At 41.9% G+C, this 19691-nt stretch overlaps 2 protein-coding genes across 2 annotated transcripts; one reads left to right on the top strand and one right to left on the bottom strand.

Moving 5' to 3' along the window:
• The first annotated feature begins 415 nt into the window (after nt 1–415).
• LOC139667260 (neprilysin-like) lies at nt 416–10688 on the top strand. The gene is made up of 5 exons (XM_071546714.1): nt 416–903; nt 4054–4230; nt 5919–5954; nt 7155–7316; nt 10663–10688. Exons 1-5 carry the CDS (start codon nt 861–863, stop codon nt 10686–10688), a joined length of 444 nt encoding a protein of 147 aa, XP_071402815.1. The 5' UTR covers nt 416–860.
• Nucleotides 10689–13355: 2667 nt separating this feature from the next.
• LOC139667251 (zinc finger MYM-type protein 1-like) lies at nt 13356–18147 on the bottom strand. The gene is made up of 3 exons (XM_071546701.1): nt 16321–18147; nt 15932–16040; nt 13356–14690 (listed from the first exon to the last, which is right to left on the bottom strand). Exons 1-3 carry the CDS (start codon nt 17850–17852, stop codon nt 14163–14165), a joined length of 2169 nt encoding a protein of 722 aa, XP_071402802.1. The 5' UTR covers nt 17853–18147; the 3' UTR covers nt 13356–14162.
• Between the last annotated feature and the right edge of the window lie 1544 nt (nt 18148–19691).

Below are 19691 nucleotides of genomic sequence, written 5' to 3'. Positions count from 1 at the left end.
AGAACACCATAGAAGATGACAAATGCCACCAAGGACGATACCGTCGCTATAAGCTCACTAATGTGTACCCCGGATACACTATAAGTCCTATATAATATAATAGGGATTTTATTAGGACAGTTGCACTTCTATTTTAAATCATAAGCAACCACAAAAAACCCTCTCAGATGGAGGATCTCGGGACAAAGATGGGGTCCTATAAGTTGAGATGAAAAGGTCTGGAGCTGAGTTAGATCACACACACCTGAAACATGCTACACATCACTTCATCACACAGTACTAGCCTACTGCCCATTGGCACCGTCCGTTGGAGCCGCGCGCCATTCACCTGGACCTGCGCCCTGGAGCTATTTAGGAACCACTGAGAGCGAGTGCCGCTGACAGGGTCACTTTATAAACGCCGCCTTACGGAGGAGGCAACGACTCGGTAAACGGGGAACTTCAGAGGGCTACTCACTGTCAGGCTATATGTCATATGTGTAGACTGTATCACTGTGGGATCTCCCGTTTGATCACACACTTTATAATGTGCGCCGCAAGAGTCTGATGGATCATTAGAATTCAACGATCCTCTTTGGGTAGATGTACAGTAGCATAGTATAGTAGTGCTGAGGGATCTGTGTGTGCGCGTGCGTGCGTGCGTGTGTGTGTGTGTGTATGTGCGTGTGTGTGCTCTCCCAGAATAGACAGCCCAAGGAAAAAGAAGAAGAGGAAGAAGAAGAAGAAGAAGAAGAAGACAGGCGGGATCGGTTTGTGCCTTGAAATCCAGGGTAAAGCAAGTAGCCTAGATCGCCTCTGTTATCAATTATCGGCTCGCGCTCCCTCCGTGGAATTTGATGGATGTTTGATCAGTGGATGTAATGCCCATATATATCATCGACCGAAAATTTCCCGAGACACCTGGTAAGTCGTTTACGCACCCCGAGAGCATGTTGCAGCGCGGGTACCCTCTGTTTGAGCGCGTGTGTGTGTGCGTGTGCGTGCATGCCTGACTCTGTGAGTGTGTTGGTGTGTGCGTACGTGCGTGTGTGTTGAGAGTGTGACACGGGGCAGCATGCACCAGTTGATCATGCCATCCCCTCGGAGTTTCCGATGTGCAACAGGAGATGGGGAGCTGGCACGAATTTAGCTGCGTCTTGCTCGGGCTTTTCAGTTGCAAAACACCGTGTGTACTGCAGTTGAATATTTGTATCACTTGAGTTTTGACACCTGGTTGCATTTTCCCTAACGAAAAATCACTTTAATACCCTTATCATATTCCTGTAGGGACTTACAGTAGCCTATAGTGCGTCAGTGTTACTCAATAGCGGGCTTCTGCGGGTTTACTTTAGATTATTTTTTTATCCTATATGGTATCACCATCATATCCCAGTACTATTCCTACAGGGACTTGTAAATTTGCCTTGATGCTTGTATAGTATCCCTCTAAAATGTATTAGGCCATGAGATTATTATAGATTATTTTCCTTGTGCCATTCCCCCTGCTCTCAATATAACCATAAGGAGAGTAATTTAGCCCGTGATGGACTTAATTTCAACTGGATCACTGCACCTTTGGCTGTCAGTCTCCTCTGTCAGTGATAAAATCTTGCTGAGCTTAGTCTTCAGTGTGAAGGCCTGAAATTCAGATCCCCAGAAGGTGTTATTTTAAGTCAAAGTAGGCCATATTCCACTACTTATTCAAACTTAATTAGGCACGTGACATTTTCACAGTACATGAGTGACTGCTGTAGAAAGTGACTCCACAGAGTATAGCCTCTCATGTTGACTTGTGTATGTACAACGCATGGGTGTTTTCAGGTGTCTCAGTGAATGATGGGTTTAATTTTGAAGTGGTTTGTGAGATCTCACGAGACACGGGAACTGTTTATGTTTCAGATATATCAAACAGCCCGAGAGCATGACAGAGAGAGAGAGAGAGAGAGGAGAGGAGAGAGAAAGTATGTTGTCAAGTGAACTAGAAATACCTGCTATTTTAGTACTGTTATTCTGTGAGGGTGAGTTGTTTGCAGCCCTTAAACATATGTCCAACTTAATCCCCAGTGAGTCATGTACACAGTAAGTATATGTATGAGGGAGAGTGTTCGAGGAGGGCATACACTAAGTGCTGCTTACAAGTCATACCTAACATGCCTCAGCATACTGAGAAGGAGTCAGTTACTTTAAAATGATTTAGGACCTCTCACTGTCCCGCTCTGTTTTTACGCCTCTCTTTCCCCTTTCTCCTCTCCCTCTCTTTCTTGCAGTCATTCTTTTTCACATTCCTTCACCCCATAAAGTCAGAAGTCACTCCATCCCCAGGCGTGCAATGTGGCAGGATTGTAACTGATGGATATAATGTACAGCCGCACTACAGTGACACACGCACACCCGCACACAAGGCTTTACTAGAGTATTGTAACACGTGGCTGCCATTGTCACCATTACATGTTCTCGCAGCAAATAAAAGGACAAATGAGCGAAGTTGCCGCAGGGTTTCTGGTCCCAGCAGGGGAGAGGTTGTCTGGAAGCTCTGATTAACATGTCGACTCATGTCAAACTGCGCTCTCATCTCTTTCTCCACTTTCAATCTCTCATTTTCCAGCCCATTCCTTTTTGTAACCCCCCATCTAGACCCCCCACATCCCAACTTCCAGCACACACAGTTATCAATCACAGTAATACTCGTGCATATTTGCCCATATGCCTATTGTGGAATCACCTCTTCACAACCAAACTGGCGCAGAGGGAATGATATCCATTCCATTTAGGGCCATCACTCAGCTAAGTGGAGTCATATGACCCACTGTGAAATAATGTAGGTGTGTATGCAGTATAGTACTGGTATAGGGGTGGGTGGGGGTGGGGTGCAGCTTTTAGGGAGACAGCAGAGTTCACATCTCGATTATGTGCTGGTGTCACAGCTAAAGCAGCGCTGTGGTGGTGCATATACAGTAATGGCCAATTATCTGGCTGGATAATGACTGTAACAGCAGGGGAGTTTACTTTACATTGGGCCATTGTTTAGTCATGAAGAGGAATGAAAGGGGATTTGAGATCCAATGGGACTGTGGTTATGTGTGAGTGTGATGCATGTGAACTTGTGTGTGTGAGTGTGTGTATGTGATAATGTGAGTCCGTGGCTCTCTACTCGTTCAAAGGAAGCTAAGAGACTTTGTCCCTTGGTCGGGGTGCTCTCATCTCAGCCAGCACACAGAGGGACCCACCCATCTGCACAGGCGCCTCATGACACCAGCTTGTAAAAGTGTGTGTGCGTGTGTGTGTGTGTGTGTGCAGGAGTTTCTCTTTGAATATCCGGTATAGAACGAGTGTGTTTGCATGTGTGTATGTGTGCGTGCGTGCGTGTGTGTGTGTGTGTTTGTACTGTTGGTTAGGGATTAAGGATTAATTGCTTTCAGAGATAGACTTAACTGCTTGTTACATGAACTTTGTAAAGTTCTCACTTGCCCCCAGAGAGGAAAACAATACACTTTAGTGAGACGCAGAGGAAAGGTTTCCCTTATTTTCTTTTCTTAAGAGGAATTTTTTTGTCTGGAGTGCAGTGCCACTAGAGGGTAAGAATTTCAATTGTTTTCACCTTTTGTTCAAATATTGTTTTTTTTTTTGTTTCTGTCTTTTTCATTTGTTTTCTTATCACCGACATATTTCTTTTTCTCTACCTTTCACTCCTTCCATTTTCTTTCTTCACTTCGCACCTGAAAATCTGGTGACTTGACAGATGAGTGTTTTTCTTTTTAATAGGCTGGCAGTTTACTTTATTATGTGCAATATCTTCTATTCCCACACAGGAAAAAATATATATTTTGAGTTGCCAAAGTATATTATGGATATATTTTTGAACATTGACAACAGTGCATAGGAAGAAAATGTATTCAAATGTATCAAAAACATATTTGGAATGGACATCGTCTGTATGTACAAGTGCATTCTTTGGCTCAATTTTGTATATTTTGCATGTATTTTTTTGCTGTTTATTTTTTTTCCCTGATCTGAATCTCCTCATTGTCTCCTCTTCCCTTCTGCTGCTCACCTGTCCCTTGCCTCTCCCCCCAGGTGAGTTGTTACAGCCAGTAGCTGAAGGAGGAGAGCTGAGGATGACAGAGACCAACCCCCCTAAGTCGGCTAAGAAGCCCCGCTGGACCTCCCTGGAGATCGGCCTCATTACCATCGTCTCCCTGCTCTTCATCGTCATCGTGGCCCTCATCATCCTCTTTGCCACGCAGAAGACTGGTGAGTGCTGAATGTCAAACCAGTGAACCAAACTATAGTAAATGATCAGTCAGTCCATAAGTTAGACTGTCCATTAGTAAGTGAAAGAGCAGCTCTGCTCTGTTCCTACATGCAGAATCTGAGCTGAATCTAAAGTATGACAGTTTATTTATTGGCAGTCGCTCTAGTTTCACATGGTATTAAGTGAACCTTAAAGAGCTTTTGTAGACTGCCTCCTGTAAACTGTGTGCATGCATAGACCACCGCTTTCAACTGAGCTCATGGTTAATGGGAAGTATGAAGGAGGGCAGTGAAGAGCAGCATTTTGCACAGGTGAATAAAAGCCTCTTGAGCTGTGCTTTTAAAGCATAGTGCAAAAGGACAACCACTGAGCCAGAGAGAAGAATGCAGCGTGCAAAGGTCCCTTTTAGAGGATCAGTTCCATTTCAGTTTACAGCCCCTTCACATAATGCAGTGTACCTATAAAGTCTGTGATATTTCATAATATTTCAGAGTTTGAAAACATATAAATTTGTGTAACTTAGCTTGCTGTAAATGTCATCAAATGGAAATGTAAACAGACACCTGAGTGACTTGACGTGCTTAAACACAGCCAAATCATATAGTATCTGGACATCTCTGAGAGCTTAATTTAATGCTGTTCACAGGTTAAAAGCACATATCTTTCTAGAATATACCACATTCAAGCAATCTTGTTATTCTTGTGACACTGATAAATCATAATTGGTGGTTAGCATGTAGGGGCAAACGGACCTACACACAAGAGCAGCCCCTCTCTGCTGCTTTTCAAATTAATATGCAACTCCAAACTAGGTTGGCTCAGAATTCAGTGCATCACACACATCAGCTTCCCCCTGTCAAACCAGCCAAACCTGCCTACTTGAGACCAATGGATTCATTATCACTCGTTGTACTTTGATTTCAAATTAATTTAATTAACTTCTCAGCAATGTCACAGGACCTTTGGTATTTTATCATTCTGAATAAGGAGCATTGTTAATTATTAGGAAGTCCCAAGGAGTCAAAGATGACTAACAACTATGTGTTATTCAATGATCTAATTAATCATTGACAAATGGAATATGTGCTAGCTTCTGAAGGACAAGAACACTATAAATATAACAGATAATCAGATAGTTTGATCTAGATAAGTTAGATAATAATATATGATGCGTATGAAACTGATAGGGTTAGCATATGTCAGTGTGTGTTTGTGTCTGTGTGTGTAGGTGTGTGTTGAGCCAATATTATCTTTTGCAGTCTCATGCTGGATAAATGTGTAAACGGCCATGTCAGGAAACTGTCATGAATTTTTCTGTGCATGTGCCAGTGTATGTCTTTGTTTGTGTGCAGCATATGCCTTCACATATAATACATGAAGCAGTGCATTTGAAGGTCATATGAAAGACCAGCGTCGTATGTTTGCCTGTGTCTGTGTGTGTGTGTGTGTGTGTGTCTCTGTTAGATTCAATTTGATTGACAGTTTAGAGCCAAAATTACTCCCGACAGAGCGAGGCAGAACTGACACAACACTGATAAATAGTTTAGGATTATGTGTGCGAAAAGGATGAGAAAGAGAGAGAAAGATAGAGAAAGAAAGAGAGAAGGGAGAGAGTGGCTATTTGTCATATTGACTGATGACTGCATAAATCCCATTTAGTGATGATTTGTTTCACATTTTCTTCCAGATGAAATCTGCACCACAGCCGACTGCACACAGTCAGGTAAGCACTGTTTGTTTGTTTGTTTGTTTTTGTGTGTGTGCACATACATGCATCTCTCTTTATTGTCTTATTCTGAAAGCTTTGTTTTTGTTTGTCAAAAGATGACGGAATGGCAAAATTTAGGCTGCAGCAAAAGCCCAGAGACTTCAAATGTACTTAGAGACAATGGAAACCTTAACTGTGTTCATGTTGCCTCTAAGGCAAAGTGGTGATCAAACAGAAACATTTGTACATGAACAAACAGAAGCATACATACATAACAAACATTCATACGTTTGCACAGGGTAATTTCCCTTGGATCAACTGGAACAACTGGTTGTAACCAGTAAAAAAAATATAATATAATAATAATGATATATTCCCAACTTGATTTGCTAAGACAATTTTACTGGCAATAGGAGCTTGAATGCCTCACCAATAAGGTTCAAACATGTTGATGCACTGAAGACAATGTGTACCCAAAGTTATAGTATGTCCAAGTATTCAAGTTTTGTTATGGAGCTTCTATGAATTTAGAGTCTCCTTGACTACATGACTAATAGGCTGAGACCAATTTGCATCAAATGAGCCCAGTTTATTCTAATATTTTGCTAGTCCTCTTGCCTCCAGTGTTCCTGCCAGCTGAAGTGTAGCTGTTTCAGACTGGTGCAGTGCCTCAGCAGACCTTTTTTAAGTTGGTCCACAGTCTCAACTGCTCTTTGCTCCTAATTGGACATCCTGGCAAAGGGGCCGTGAGAATTCCTTGATGCTTCTTCTCTCATGGTCAGCCCAGTCCTCACACCTTCTTAGATAGTGAGATGGTTGACCTGTCTTGACATCTCACACACACAGGTCTCAAACAAGCCTCACAGTTCTCCATACACCTGGGTAGAAGGCACAGGTCATGTCTGTGTGATTTAGGAGACTTTGTGATTTTGAGGCACGTTAACACTCATAAAAGGACTGTGAGATCAAAAGTTATTAGGCAATTGAAAGTTATGGTAGTGTGTTAATGAGACATCACATTTGGAAAGAGTTTAATGTGTCTATAAAGCATATATCTTTCAAATGCCATTTTACTATGAGAATAAGGTTTGTAATATGCCTAATTGTCATTATTAATTCCACATATGTTTATAAGTCCTATAGCCTACAGTATAGGTCATAGTTTCTCTGGAGAAACATTTCCGACAGTTCTGAGTTCTCCCTCTGCCCATGCAGCGTCTCGCCTGATTGAGAACATGGATGCCAGTGTGAACCCCTGTGAGAACTTCTACCAGTATGCATGTGGAGGCTGGCTGAAGAAGAACATCATCCCAGAGACCAGCTCCAGATACAGCACCTTTGACATCCTACGAGACGAACTGGAGGTCATCCTCAAAGGTCAGAGACCTACATACACACACACATACACACACACACACACACACACACACAGACATACACAAACAGAGACTCACATGCAGATAGAGACACAGACAGACAGAGAGACAGACAGACAGACACAGACAGGTTTGTTAAAGACGTGGGGACTGTACACTGCAAAAAATCTCCATCTTAATAAGTCATTTCGTCTATTATTGAGTCCAAAAATCATAATTTTCTTAAAATAAGTGAAAAAAATCTGCCAATGGCGTTAGATAATTTCACTTGTTTCCAATGCAAATCAATTTGTCTCAAGAATTTTGTAGAATCAAGTGTCATTTTCTTGGTAGTAGTGCAGTGATCTGCCTTATTCTGACTAGTCTCAAGATATTGACACTCATTTCTAGAAAATTCCTGAAAGAAGTGAAGCTGCATTGGAAACAAGTGGCACCTCATTGGCAGAATTTTTCTCTTGGTTTAAGAAAAATAAGATTTGAAGGCTGAATATGAGACTAAATGACTTGTTAACATGGACGTTTTATTATTATTTAGAGTAATAATACTGTATTTAATCTATGATAAACCCAAGCGTTTATCATATCCTATTTATCATATCAGAAAGCAAGCCCTTTCTCAGTCCAATTGCTTTACAAATGGACTGAGAGCAGCTTGATTCGGTTGGTATGAGTGTGTGAGCTAAAGAGGACTGCCCTTCAGGGAGTGCAGCTCTATAGATATCACAGACGCCATGGGAATTTGGCTTCAGAGCTGCCTACCATGTGAGATGAGAATTTGTCAACAGAGCTGGCATTATCAGTGTGTGTGTGTGTTGTGCTGTGTGTGTGCGTGTTTGGACATTGCGTTCAGGCCATACTTAAAGACTTCAACACATGGTAGTGAAAGGAATTTTAATTGTGAGTCTGTGCGTGTCTCAGGTGTTTCACCAGTTCTTAGCAGGCTTGAGAGTCTTGTTAGCCTCATTGTTACATCGTTGAGGCTCATGTTACACTGCGTATGTTGTATGTGAGTGTGTGTGTCAGAGAGGGGAGTGGCGGAGAAAGAGAAGGAGGGTGAAAAGTGTGTGCGTGTGTGTGTGTGTTTGTGTGTGTGCAAGCTTCCATACTTCAAGTTGTCAGTGAGAAGGCCACTGGAGTCCTGAGCAGACAGTTGGTACCAAATCTTGAGTGGGTACAAATCTTTCACAGACTACCAAAGCTCTTGATCTACCATAAATTTCCAATTAATGTGCCAATACCTTCCAGTAAAATAAAGGGAGTACAGCTAGGCTGAAGGAGAAAGGGAATGACTCAGAGGGTTGAGGAGGATTGATCCTTAGTGGGGAAGGAAAAGCAGGGACTAAAGTGCAGTCAGTCTCATGGTCTCTGCTTATCTGCACCAGCCTCTTACCTCTTTATCTGTGCAATCTCTCTGGAAAACAGGCAGTCTCACACCTTGGGGCGCCTGTTATCTCTTTTCCTCACTCTGTCCTTTCACATTTGTGGCTATTGATGACATGCAGATAATTTTTCAAAACATGAAGCGGAACGTGGGCGTTAATGGACAGATTTGCTCACTCACTCCAAAATTAGATATCCACCTACTGGAAGTCTTTTGTTGACAAAATGATAGTACTTGGACTGGATTATCTGGCTCCTTGAATGAAAAACTTAAGGTTATTTAAAAAAAAGTGAAAAAAAAAAACTTTAAATCTGCCTCTTCATTTGCTCCACAGTGCTCTGATGGTGCCTCATCTCACTTCCCTTTTATATTTCATCTTGATAAGCATCTTTTTACAGATACATGATTTTGTTTTGGTTTGACATTAATTGGATTGTAGAGAATTTTGGAGACTTTCAATGCAATCATTATTCCTTTCCATACTTCAGAATGTGCTTGTAGTACTGAAAATGGTATGCTTCCTCTGTATGAATTGTAATTATAAGTTTGTTATTGAAATTCTCATTCTTGCTCCATTGTAATGAGGTAACAAGTTGTTAAAACATGAGATATATGAATCACTTCCCTAGTTTTCTAATTAGTGCACACACACACACAGGATAGGATGCTTCTGAAAAACATCTCCGTGGAGACTGGCACAGATAGGGCACAGTGCAAACACAGGTGCCAGGAAACCGTATTATGTTCTTTTGAACAAAGCTCCACCAAATAATTGCCATAGACAGGTTGAAGTTGCACCAGGTATTATGCTTGTGCTTTTATAAAAAATCTTTTTGATCTGTATTTTCAGAATCACTCCCCTCTCTAATAATCAGTGTAGAGGCTGATTTAGATTGCCTGAATGAAAAAAGAGGATTACTAATAATGTTTTTAGAGTCTGACTTTTGATTTTATTGTAATTTAAATAGACACAGGTCCTCTAAGAAACGTGTTACCCCATAGCTATTCTATTCTATTCTATTCTATTCTTATTATCTCCAACAAGAGAAATTTTATAGAGAATTAAACAGTACTTTTGTAACATTAATAAATCACTGTGGACTCTCACTCTGACATTCCTCCACTGCATAGTTCTCATAGTTCTCACACTTTAACCATCGGTGACAGAAATACAAGCACCCACAAATCAGACCACAGAAGACAAAAACAAAAAACAAAATAAACATTGCTTAACAAAGAGTCATTTTAGGTATTTTGTTATCATATGTGTGTAAGTGTGTAAGTGTGTCTGTGTGTGCGTGTGCGCGTATATGTGTGAGGTATATTTGTTTTACAGAGATCTTAAGGTGATTCTTGCTGCTTGTCTCAAAATGGAGCAAGGAAAATACACTTTTGTAGCGGAAATATTGTGCAAAGTGCATGGTTGATCTTTGAGTATCATTGGCTCCAGAGCCACAGAATCAGCTCCAGTACCACAGAAAGGAATGGAGCAGCCGAAGAACTGGCCCTAATCACTCGCAGATTAAATCCCCACCAACCGTCAATGTTATGCTCATTCCTCCGGGCTATCTGGTTTACCAGTCAGAGTCGGAATGTCTGTACTGTATGAGCACACATGTTCAGGTTTACTTTGTGTGTGTGTGTGTGTATTTCTGTGTGTGTGTATGAAAGAGATAGAGAGAGAGAAAGTATGTTGTATATTGTTGTATAGCCTAGCCAATAGTCCAAACGTTGCAGAGGCATGTGTACAAGTATACAGTATGTACACATGTAAGGCATACGTACAGAAACAGCATTCACAGCAGTAGCCCAGACTTACTAGTACTCAGGGATAGATTGTTTCTTTATGATTGATATATGTGGAGGTGTAGGCCTCAGCAGTGTGAGGCCTCAGCAGAGTTGTGACCTCTTCTCTGGGACATGACATCAAACATGTGACCTCTGACCTCTGGGCCGGTTGCTGCAGCCTGCCTGGATGCCGCCGCCCGCTGATGAACAGATCCTTTTCCTGTCAACAGCTGCAGGGGCCTGGAAACACCTGGACACTGCAGCGCCTCAGGTTGCATCATAGCAATAAAAGGCTGTGTGTGTGTGTGTGTGTATGTGTGTGTGTGCGTGCACACGCGTGTGTGTGAATAGCTGTGTAGATTTGTGGATGCTTGTAAATGCCTTGGATTGTTCTCTACTGCTGTAAAAGGCCATAAATGATTCATAATGAGGATCTACACTCTGATTGTAACCACTGGAGTGTGTGTGTGTGCGTGTGTATGTGTGTGTGTGTACGTGTGTGTGCGCACGTGTCTGTATGAGAGGTTATTTTCACCTCCCCCACACAGGTGTGGCATACTGTGCAATAATTTGCCCAATTGACAGTGAGCTTCTTAATTACTAATTACTTTGTGCTCAGGGGAAAGAAGGGGAGGAATTGAACAGGCAGAATAGGAAGAAAGAAAAGTTTTTGGTCAAGACTGAAAAAGAGAAAGATTGAGATTGATGGAGTTGAAAAGGAAAAGGAGAGAAAAGTGAGGTGGGAGAAGAATAGATAGGTGGAGAGATATGGAGAACCAGGAGGGCTTTGGGGTGATGTGAGGAAGAGATCTGTCGCCCGAGGATGACGGTATATTGAGAATAGGTTTGAGAATAGGTCAGGAAATGTGAAACAGCATGTGGTAGTCATCTCCAAGCTAAGCCGTACATGCGCACGTCTATCTGTGCATGTGCACGTGCTTATGTGAGTGTGTGTGCGCATGTGCACATCTGTGAGCACTGCCATTTGAGCATACTGCTGTTACTCTGTATTACTCCTTGCATGGCTAGATCTAAACCTCACTGTACAGGGAGAATTCTAGCTGAAGGCGCAGCAGAGATCCAGCCATTCACTGGAACAGACAAACCAACTGAAAGTTTCTCATAGGATTTCTGTCCATCCTGTCAGCAGTGGCATCACAATGTGCCAGGGAGAATGTCTGGGAAGCAGCTGTGACATCAGAAATGCGTTAGCAGATGAGATGTTTTTCATACATGCAGCTAGCAACCTCTAACATAGAAAGGAGACTGAATGTCTGTGTATTTTTCCTGTGACAACAATAGGTGAAATAGTCATGCATTTGTCAAAAAGTAGAGCACAAAGAGAAAATGTTTGTTCAAAATTCCAGCCAGTAACCATTGCACAATACCACAGATCCTGTATTCCTCATAAACATATCAAATAAAGATAACAGACTAGAGGTTTGCCAACTAAAATAAGATGAATATTAATCCAGCAATCCTTAGCCAACTAAAATATGATGGATATGAATCCTGAATCTGATCGTTTTTGCCAAATAGAATGCTTGTGAATCCAATGAATCCAAGTTTTTTAGCCAACTAAAGTATGACATATGTAAATCCAGCAAGCTGTGCATTTGGACTAGGTATTATCAAGGGCATCTCCAAGGATGGCTGCAGACTCTATGTTGAATAATGTAGTAGTATGCTGGTATCCTCATGGCAGCATGTACAAACATGTGAGATTTCAGAGTTTCATATGGTCAAATGCAACATATTTTATACAGGAATATGTTGCATTTGCATTCCTTGCACACTCCTTATGCAGAAACATCAAAAGAATGACAGCATGGGATAGGAAAGATATATCTGGGGTTGTTGTCTATGCACAGTCTTACTTGGCTGGCAGTTTTGATTTTTAGAGCATGAGCGCAAAATGTATCATCTTTTTTGTGATGGAGAGAGAAGGGAAATGTAAAGGAGACATCCTCCTGCTATAGCAGCTCTGTCTGGGTGAGAGTCATATGTTCCTCTTTCCCTCCTTTCTTCTTATCTCTGTCCCTCTCCTCTCTTACTCTGTTCTGTCATGGCCTTTTCTGTCCATGTCCTTCTCTTTTCTTGTTCTGCTCTCCCGTGGCCCCTTCACAGAACAGGTCCAGGCTTTTAATCGGCCCCAGGGAAAACCAAAAGCACCAACCACACTACAGCATGCCTTCTCTCTGTGTAAACAGCCATGGAGTGAGTGGTTAAACAGAGATAGAGAGGGAGGAGAGAAGGGCAAAACATCTCATGAAATAAACCTCTTACTCTAAGATCTGTGGATGACAGGATAAATAGTGAAAAATAATGGAGAACATGGGAAGGAATAGAAAGTTGAGAGATAACCAAACAATCCCAGTTAACCAAATTACGCCACCACAGTGTTGCGACAACGGAATCAGACAACCAACGTCATGACAACTGGAAAAGAGAAATTCCAGGATCTGTCGCTACATCATAAATAGGTAACACTCTCAGCTCTTAATCTACATGTTGTTTGTCAGAAGATATATTGAAATATTGTATTTATTATTCAGTTATTCACATTTCATGAATTACAATGCCATAAATTACAATATTGCCAGTTTTAACTATATAACTTTAAACTTACAATATTATAATTGTCAATTTGATAATTATCATGTAATTCTAATCAATAATACCAAAAATGATGCTATTTTCAGTTTTAATAATTAAACTGGCTGAAATACATTTTGTCTTTCACAGGCGGGAGGAGTCAAAATTGCTGTATCAGTGTTATGCAGATATGAATGGACTTGCAGCCTCCTTTACTTATGCATGTCCCTTGATCAGTAGCACACAGTACGGTTCTGGACATACTAATGTACAGTGGCGGCTGGTGAAAAATATTCTAGGTGGGGCTGTGCCATATTCAGTCAGTTTCAGTAACCATAACATTACAATGTAACACAAACTCCAGGATACCAGTGCTTTGTGAAATAGTCAGTAATTATTTAATGCCAATATTAAAAACTTGAGGCATTCTCACACAAAAACATAAAAAGCATATTGCACAAACATATTGCTGGATGACTTATGCTAAGGTCAACTACAATATATACAAAGAAAAATGGGGTCAGGGGAACTGGTTATCAAAAGGCATTCTGGGAAGTGTAGGAAATCACTAACTGAACTAGAAGTAGACAAGGCAGGTTGAGGGAAAGTGGGTACACCAGTGGTTCTCAATGTGGGGTCCGGGGACCACCAGGGGTCCTTGAGGGTGTTCCAGGGGGTCCTCAGCATATTGATGAATTGTTAAGTTGTAAACTTCACCATTCTTTCATTTACAAGAAGTTAACACAATTAGAGTATGTAGAAGAAAAGATTTTGATCATAGTTTCTCTGTTATCTCTCTACCTACAATACAGATAGTCATGGGATCCTGGACAAAATCATATCTAGCAATAAAAATATTCTCAGATTTGGGTCCGAGAGACAAAATCTCATCAAATGGGGGTCCGTGGCCTTATTGTGGACTAAACTAGGGGTCCTTGATATGGAAAAGGTTGAGAATCTCTGGGGTACACCAAAAAAGTTCATTAAAACACTTCATCACAAAATAATTCCTGGAATGCATTGAACATAAATATCTACAAATATACATATGATATATAACAGGATTGGTGTGTGTCTGACATCTTATTTGTACAGGAATTTTGCCCTTCTGTCCTTCTGAGTGGCAAACCTCTCAATGACCCTGTTATTGAAGTCAGGAATGTTTCTGATCAGTTTCTTTTCCATGGAGAGCATAGCCAGAGCATTCAGGCGATCCTGTGTCATGGTGTTCCTCAGGAAGGTCTTGATCCTCTTTAAAGTAGAGAAGCACCTCTCTGATTCTGCTGTTGTCATGGGTGTGGTGATGAGAATCCTGAGAAGACTGACAGTCTCAGTGAAGGTGCCCTGAAGGTTGTTCTCCATGAAAAACTGGAACAGAGTCAGTGCACCACTGCAAGCCTTGAACTCGTTGTTCTCATAGATCAGGGTTAGTTCTGTTTTGAGCTTGGCCTTGTTCAACATGGGGTAGGCCTCCACTGTGGTTTCCAGCGCTGAATCCGGGAACTTTACGGTGTGTTCCGGGAACAAGTCTCCTTGCAACAGAGTGGCACTGATGAGGTGCTTGGTGAAAGAGAACCGCTCCTTGGCATGACTCAAAATGGTATCACATACCTATGAAATGATACATCATTTTTTTAAAAAACAGGGCAGTACACATAGTGAACAGCAGAATTACATTTTCATATCTCTCAGTCTAAATAATGTCATCAGTATCCTCTTACAAGATGAGCATGTTATTTTGTGACAAGCAAGGACCGCTTACTGCTTAATATCAGGAATGTGAAATAACCACATCTAAACACTTCAGTGTCAGCCTTCCTCAGTAGCTGTGTGGTGAATGGAACACCATCACATGGCAGAATAAAAAAAATATATAAAGGCCCATTCACACTTAGAGCGACAACTATAAAGATAACTATAAACTATAACGATATACTGTTGCTCAAGCGTTCACACAACAATATTGGCACCGAATATTCCGAGAAAAAATGGAGCGTGATGACTTTACTGACGTGCTTTTATTTTACTTGCTCTCTAAAGTAAATAACAACAGAGCCGAAGGATTTGGGTTGCTGCAAAAGAGAGAGGAGATGGCAGATAATAATGCTCTTTTATGGCGCTTTCATAACATTATTGTGCTTTGTTTATATGAGAGCTAATGGTACTAATGGTCACCAAGTGAAGCTATTCATTTCTTTACCAGTAGGTGACACTGCACACCACATCTACTGTAGATCAAAGAGTAAAGTGTCCTGTAGCCCATGTTGTGAGAAACACCTGAACGTCACCGTGGCTAAACGGGTTTCAACAGGATACTGCAGACTCATGTTGTTCCCTCCCGGTCAAATTGAAAACAGGATGATATCGCATTTGCGGTCAGGTTGGCCAAGAGATTATGCTATTTTCTTAGCATCATGCTAGCAAAAGGTAGCGATTTAGCTAGCTTCCAGGTCAATAAACTGCCTTACCGCTAATCCCAAGAGCTGTTCCGATCCCGACCGGTATGTCACATTTCTTTTCAACATTTTTAGAGCCGATGGTCTTTGGTTCCTCTGGAGTTCTGTCATCAGCTCCTCAGCAGCAGCTCCATCACTGCAGTGAACTAATGAACTCTCCCACCCCTTCTTTGTAGAACTTTAGTTTGATTTTTGTAGTGATTTAAATCTTTTTATAGCTAGTTATAGTTATCGTTCTAGATGTGAATGGGCCTTATTATTACACAGGAATTGAAGAAGGCAGACAGTGAAAGATAGCAAAGGGTAATTTTACACATCTTTACACATTAATAAATAATAAAATAAGTAAAAACACCTAATTGAGTGTCTTGTGAACAGAACTATGTTACAGCTTACCTCTGTAGCCAACCGCTGTTGTTCTCCTTGTCCTAGTGTCCTCCGTTTCTTTGTGGGCTGCTGCTGCACAGATCCACTGTGTTCCTCACGCAGAGATGGAATGGAGTCCCTGATCCAAAACACAAGTTAACATCCACAATTACTGTTTCAGAAACTGACCTCCCGGAGACAAAAAATTAGTCTGTCATTGTGTACTGTGCTTAATAAACTGTATCTACATTATCATCCTAACTGGATTTCCTATTCACTGTCTTTAAAATGTTGAAACAAGTATTTGAGTTGCTCTAGTGTGTTCAGCCATGCACATTTATGTTTTTACAGACTGTTTAAGATTGAAACAGTTTTTTCATAATAAGAATTTTCTCAGCCAATGATAAATAATTATTTACCTGATCGTTTGCATGCTGTTGGTGAACCTCTGGATGATTCCTGTGATGTAGACAGAGTCGATGTTCCTCTTCTGCAGCTGGTTAAACAGCATGTCCACGTGTGGCATGATCTTGTGAAACAATGCCAGGAAAAAGCAGAAATCCTCATCTTCCAGCATTCTCACAAAGCCCCCAGCCTCTCTGACAGTTGGAGGATCAAAGTTACCCGAGTCTCTGATGGTCTGGAAACACCGTAGGAGGTCATCCTTGTGCTCATACACAGTGTTCACAGCACGACTGTGGAAGTTCCATCTTGTTGTAGACGTTCCGGGAAGTCTGCGTGCCACCACTTGATCAAGCACGGCGGTTCGCTTGAATGACCGCGAGAAGAATGCAGCAAATCCACCAAGGTCTGAAAAGAAAGTACTGATCCTGGGGATGTGTGATGTCGCCTGCTGCATGATGAGGTTCAACTGGTGCGCATAGCAGTGGACGTAGTGTGCATTTTCGTAGACATCCTTCACCTTACGCTGCACTCCACCTGTGGCTCCCCTCATCACGGCAGCCCCGTCATAGGCCTGGGCGATTAGTCTGCCCTCTTGTCCCTCAGGGAGGATCGTGCTCAGCCTCCCCAACAGCGCTGTGGCGATTGTGTCAGCGGTTGCATTCTGAAGAGGGATGAACTCGAAAAAACGCTCTTGGACGTCGTTATGGATGTCGATGTACCGTAGCACAAGCACCAACTGGCAGTGGGTGGAAATGTCAGTTGTCTCATCTGCCTGAATAGCGAGATAATCGGCATTTTTTACTTCCTCCAGAATGTAATCTTTAAGGACTGACAGCATGCAGTCCAAAAGTTCGTTCTGCACAGTCTTTGAGGTGCCTTTAAAAACGGTAGCTGTCTTAAGGTGCTCATCCAACACACTGTCTAGCGAGGCGACAAGATCTACTAAACCCCTGAAAACACCAGGGTTGTCTGAGGATTCGGTCTCATTGTGGCCGCGCAAGGCCAGCTCAAAGGCCCCACAGAATTTAACACAGTCAATTATCTTTGATAAAATGTGCCTGTTCTTATCCACCTCTTCGTTGTGTTTCCTCACACCAATCCTGTGGCCTTCGTCCAGTTGCGTAGCGATGTTAACTCTGCCTAGCATGGCTAGCTTGACCGTATTCTCCATGTGTGCCCTCGTACACTCATGTTTCTTAATCTTTTCAGATAAATGTTTCATGTCCTTTACTCCTGTAACAGTCCATGTTGTATCTGTTCCCGCCGTTTTAAAAAGTAAGCATGGGAAGCAAAATACGGCATTTACATGACTGCATCCAGCTAGCCAAGCCTTTCTGTTGTACCAATTACAGGAGAAGCCTCGCATGTACGTTTTACCTTTTTCGCTAGCTTGTTGTCTGATTTTGATGTCAGGTTGATCTGGCCCAAGCTCTTTGACTTGAAGTTTCTCCACCAAAGTTCTCCTCTCAAATGGATTTTGGAGAAGAGATCGTATTGAATTTGGGGGCAGCTGAAATCCTGTGTCTTGAGATCCCGCGTTCGTCATTGTCAAAAACGTCAGGGGTCCCTACTCCACCACTGACTGACTCTGCTTAGGGCGATAAATTAATCGCCCTTTAGGCATCAGATTCGAGGACGCTGATTGGCTAAATTTATGTTGCTATGTGCATATCTTGTGTCAGCAATTGGCTGCGCTGCTGCACTGACTGGGCGATGTTTCTATCGCCCCAGAAAAGATATTGAGAGAGAGGGGACGAACAGGAAGCTAATTTTCCCCCAAACATAATGATTTATATTTTATATATTACACGTTATTTTGCATTTTAAACACATACATACTTAAAATAAGTGATTATTGTTTATTTTTTTTTAAATTATTTTAAAAAGAAAAATCAAAGAACACTTTCCACCAGGGAGGGCGGCGCCCTAGCGCCCTCTATTGGCCAGCCGCCGCTGGTCTGAAAAATACCATGCTCTGGCATTTTTAACCTCTGTATTATAATTTCTCATAGAGTCTCTTAAAATGTCAAGGTGCACTATTAGTTTAGAAGCTTTCCACTTCCGCTCTGCCCTATGACAGTCCCTTTTCAGGGCACGTATGCTGTCAGTTATCCATGGCAGGGAAACTGTAGAGGGTTTTGTCTGCTTAAATGGTGCAAATTGGTCCAGGATTTGGGCGCAAGTATTATTAAAATGATTTAGGACTGTATCAACATCTTGACTTGAGCCAATGTCAACTGAGGAAGACAGGAGAGCATCTGTGAATTTGGCCGGAGAGGATGTATTAAAAATGCAAGAGCATATAGGGTTTGGCTTATTATTGGACACAATATTTTGGATCACAGATGTGAAGATTATGCATTTTTGGTCAGAGACACTAACATCTTTGCATAGTATATTGCCTATTGAAATACCATGTGAAAGGACAAGATCAAGGGTGTGGCCCTTGTTGTGAGTAGGCGCTGTGACGATTCTACTTAAGTTAAAAGACTCAACAATGTTTAAAAACTCTATGGCTAAAAGATTATCAGGACAGCAAACATGTATGTTAAAATCTCCCACAATCAGAACTCTGTCATAGTTTGCCATTACAATCGAGAGGAGGTCAGAGAACTGTTCAAGAAAGCCAGACACAGATTTAGAGGGTCTGTAGATTAAAATGCACAGAGTTTTAAGGTTCCCTCTAATAGTGAAACACAATGACTCAAAAGATGAAAAGTCACCCAAGGAGATGAGTGAGCAATTGAAGTTGTTATTAAAAACAACTAAAAGTCCTCCCCCTCTACCAGATAACCTGGGACAGTTGAAAAAGGAGAAGTTGGGGGGTGAGGATTCTATCAGGGGGACACAGTCACCAACATTAAGCCAGGTTTCTGATACCATAAAAAAAGTCAATTTTGTTAGAGATGATAGAATCCTGGCAAATAAAAGATTTGTTGGAGAGGGACCTTATATTGAGCAGACCAAAGTTAACAGAGTGGCCAAAAGTAGGAGTTGGATTTATAATCATTGGCTGTAGTTGAAATTGGCGAGGTACAGCAGTAATATAATTTGGGTTTCTGGGATTATTCTGTCTACGTAATCTTGTCCTATACTGTGATCTCTGACTAATAATTGGAACTAGAACAAAGCGCCCTTCGGGCGTTTCTAACTTTTCCCCCTTACTCACCCCTGACCTCTTCCCCCTGATCCTTCCAGCCTAGGGTCGGTGTTTGGGCGGACGGTTCCTCCGGCTTGTGGGTTCACCTTTATGACGCGGAGGGCGTCCTCCATGTTCCTCCGTCGCCGACCTGCCAGTAGTGAGACCCCCTGTATAGCTGCGGCGGGCTTTCCCGGCAAACACGTTGTTTCTCTTACCCTCTACCGAGCCCGCCCCTGGGCCGTT

Source organism: Centroberyx affinis, unplaced genomic scaffold, assembly GCF_046629955.1.
Source record: "Centroberyx affinis isolate AG114_WGS23_722 - 3 ecotype Tasmania unplaced genomic scaffold, CSIRO-AGI_Caff_v1 ptg000265l_1, whole genome shotgun sequence".
NCBI lineage: Eukaryota > Metazoa > Chordata > Actinopteri > Beryciformes > Berycidae > Centroberyx > Centroberyx affinis.
Note: the sequence above shows the minus strand (reverse complement) of the source record. Positions and strands in the feature narration are given on the sequence as shown.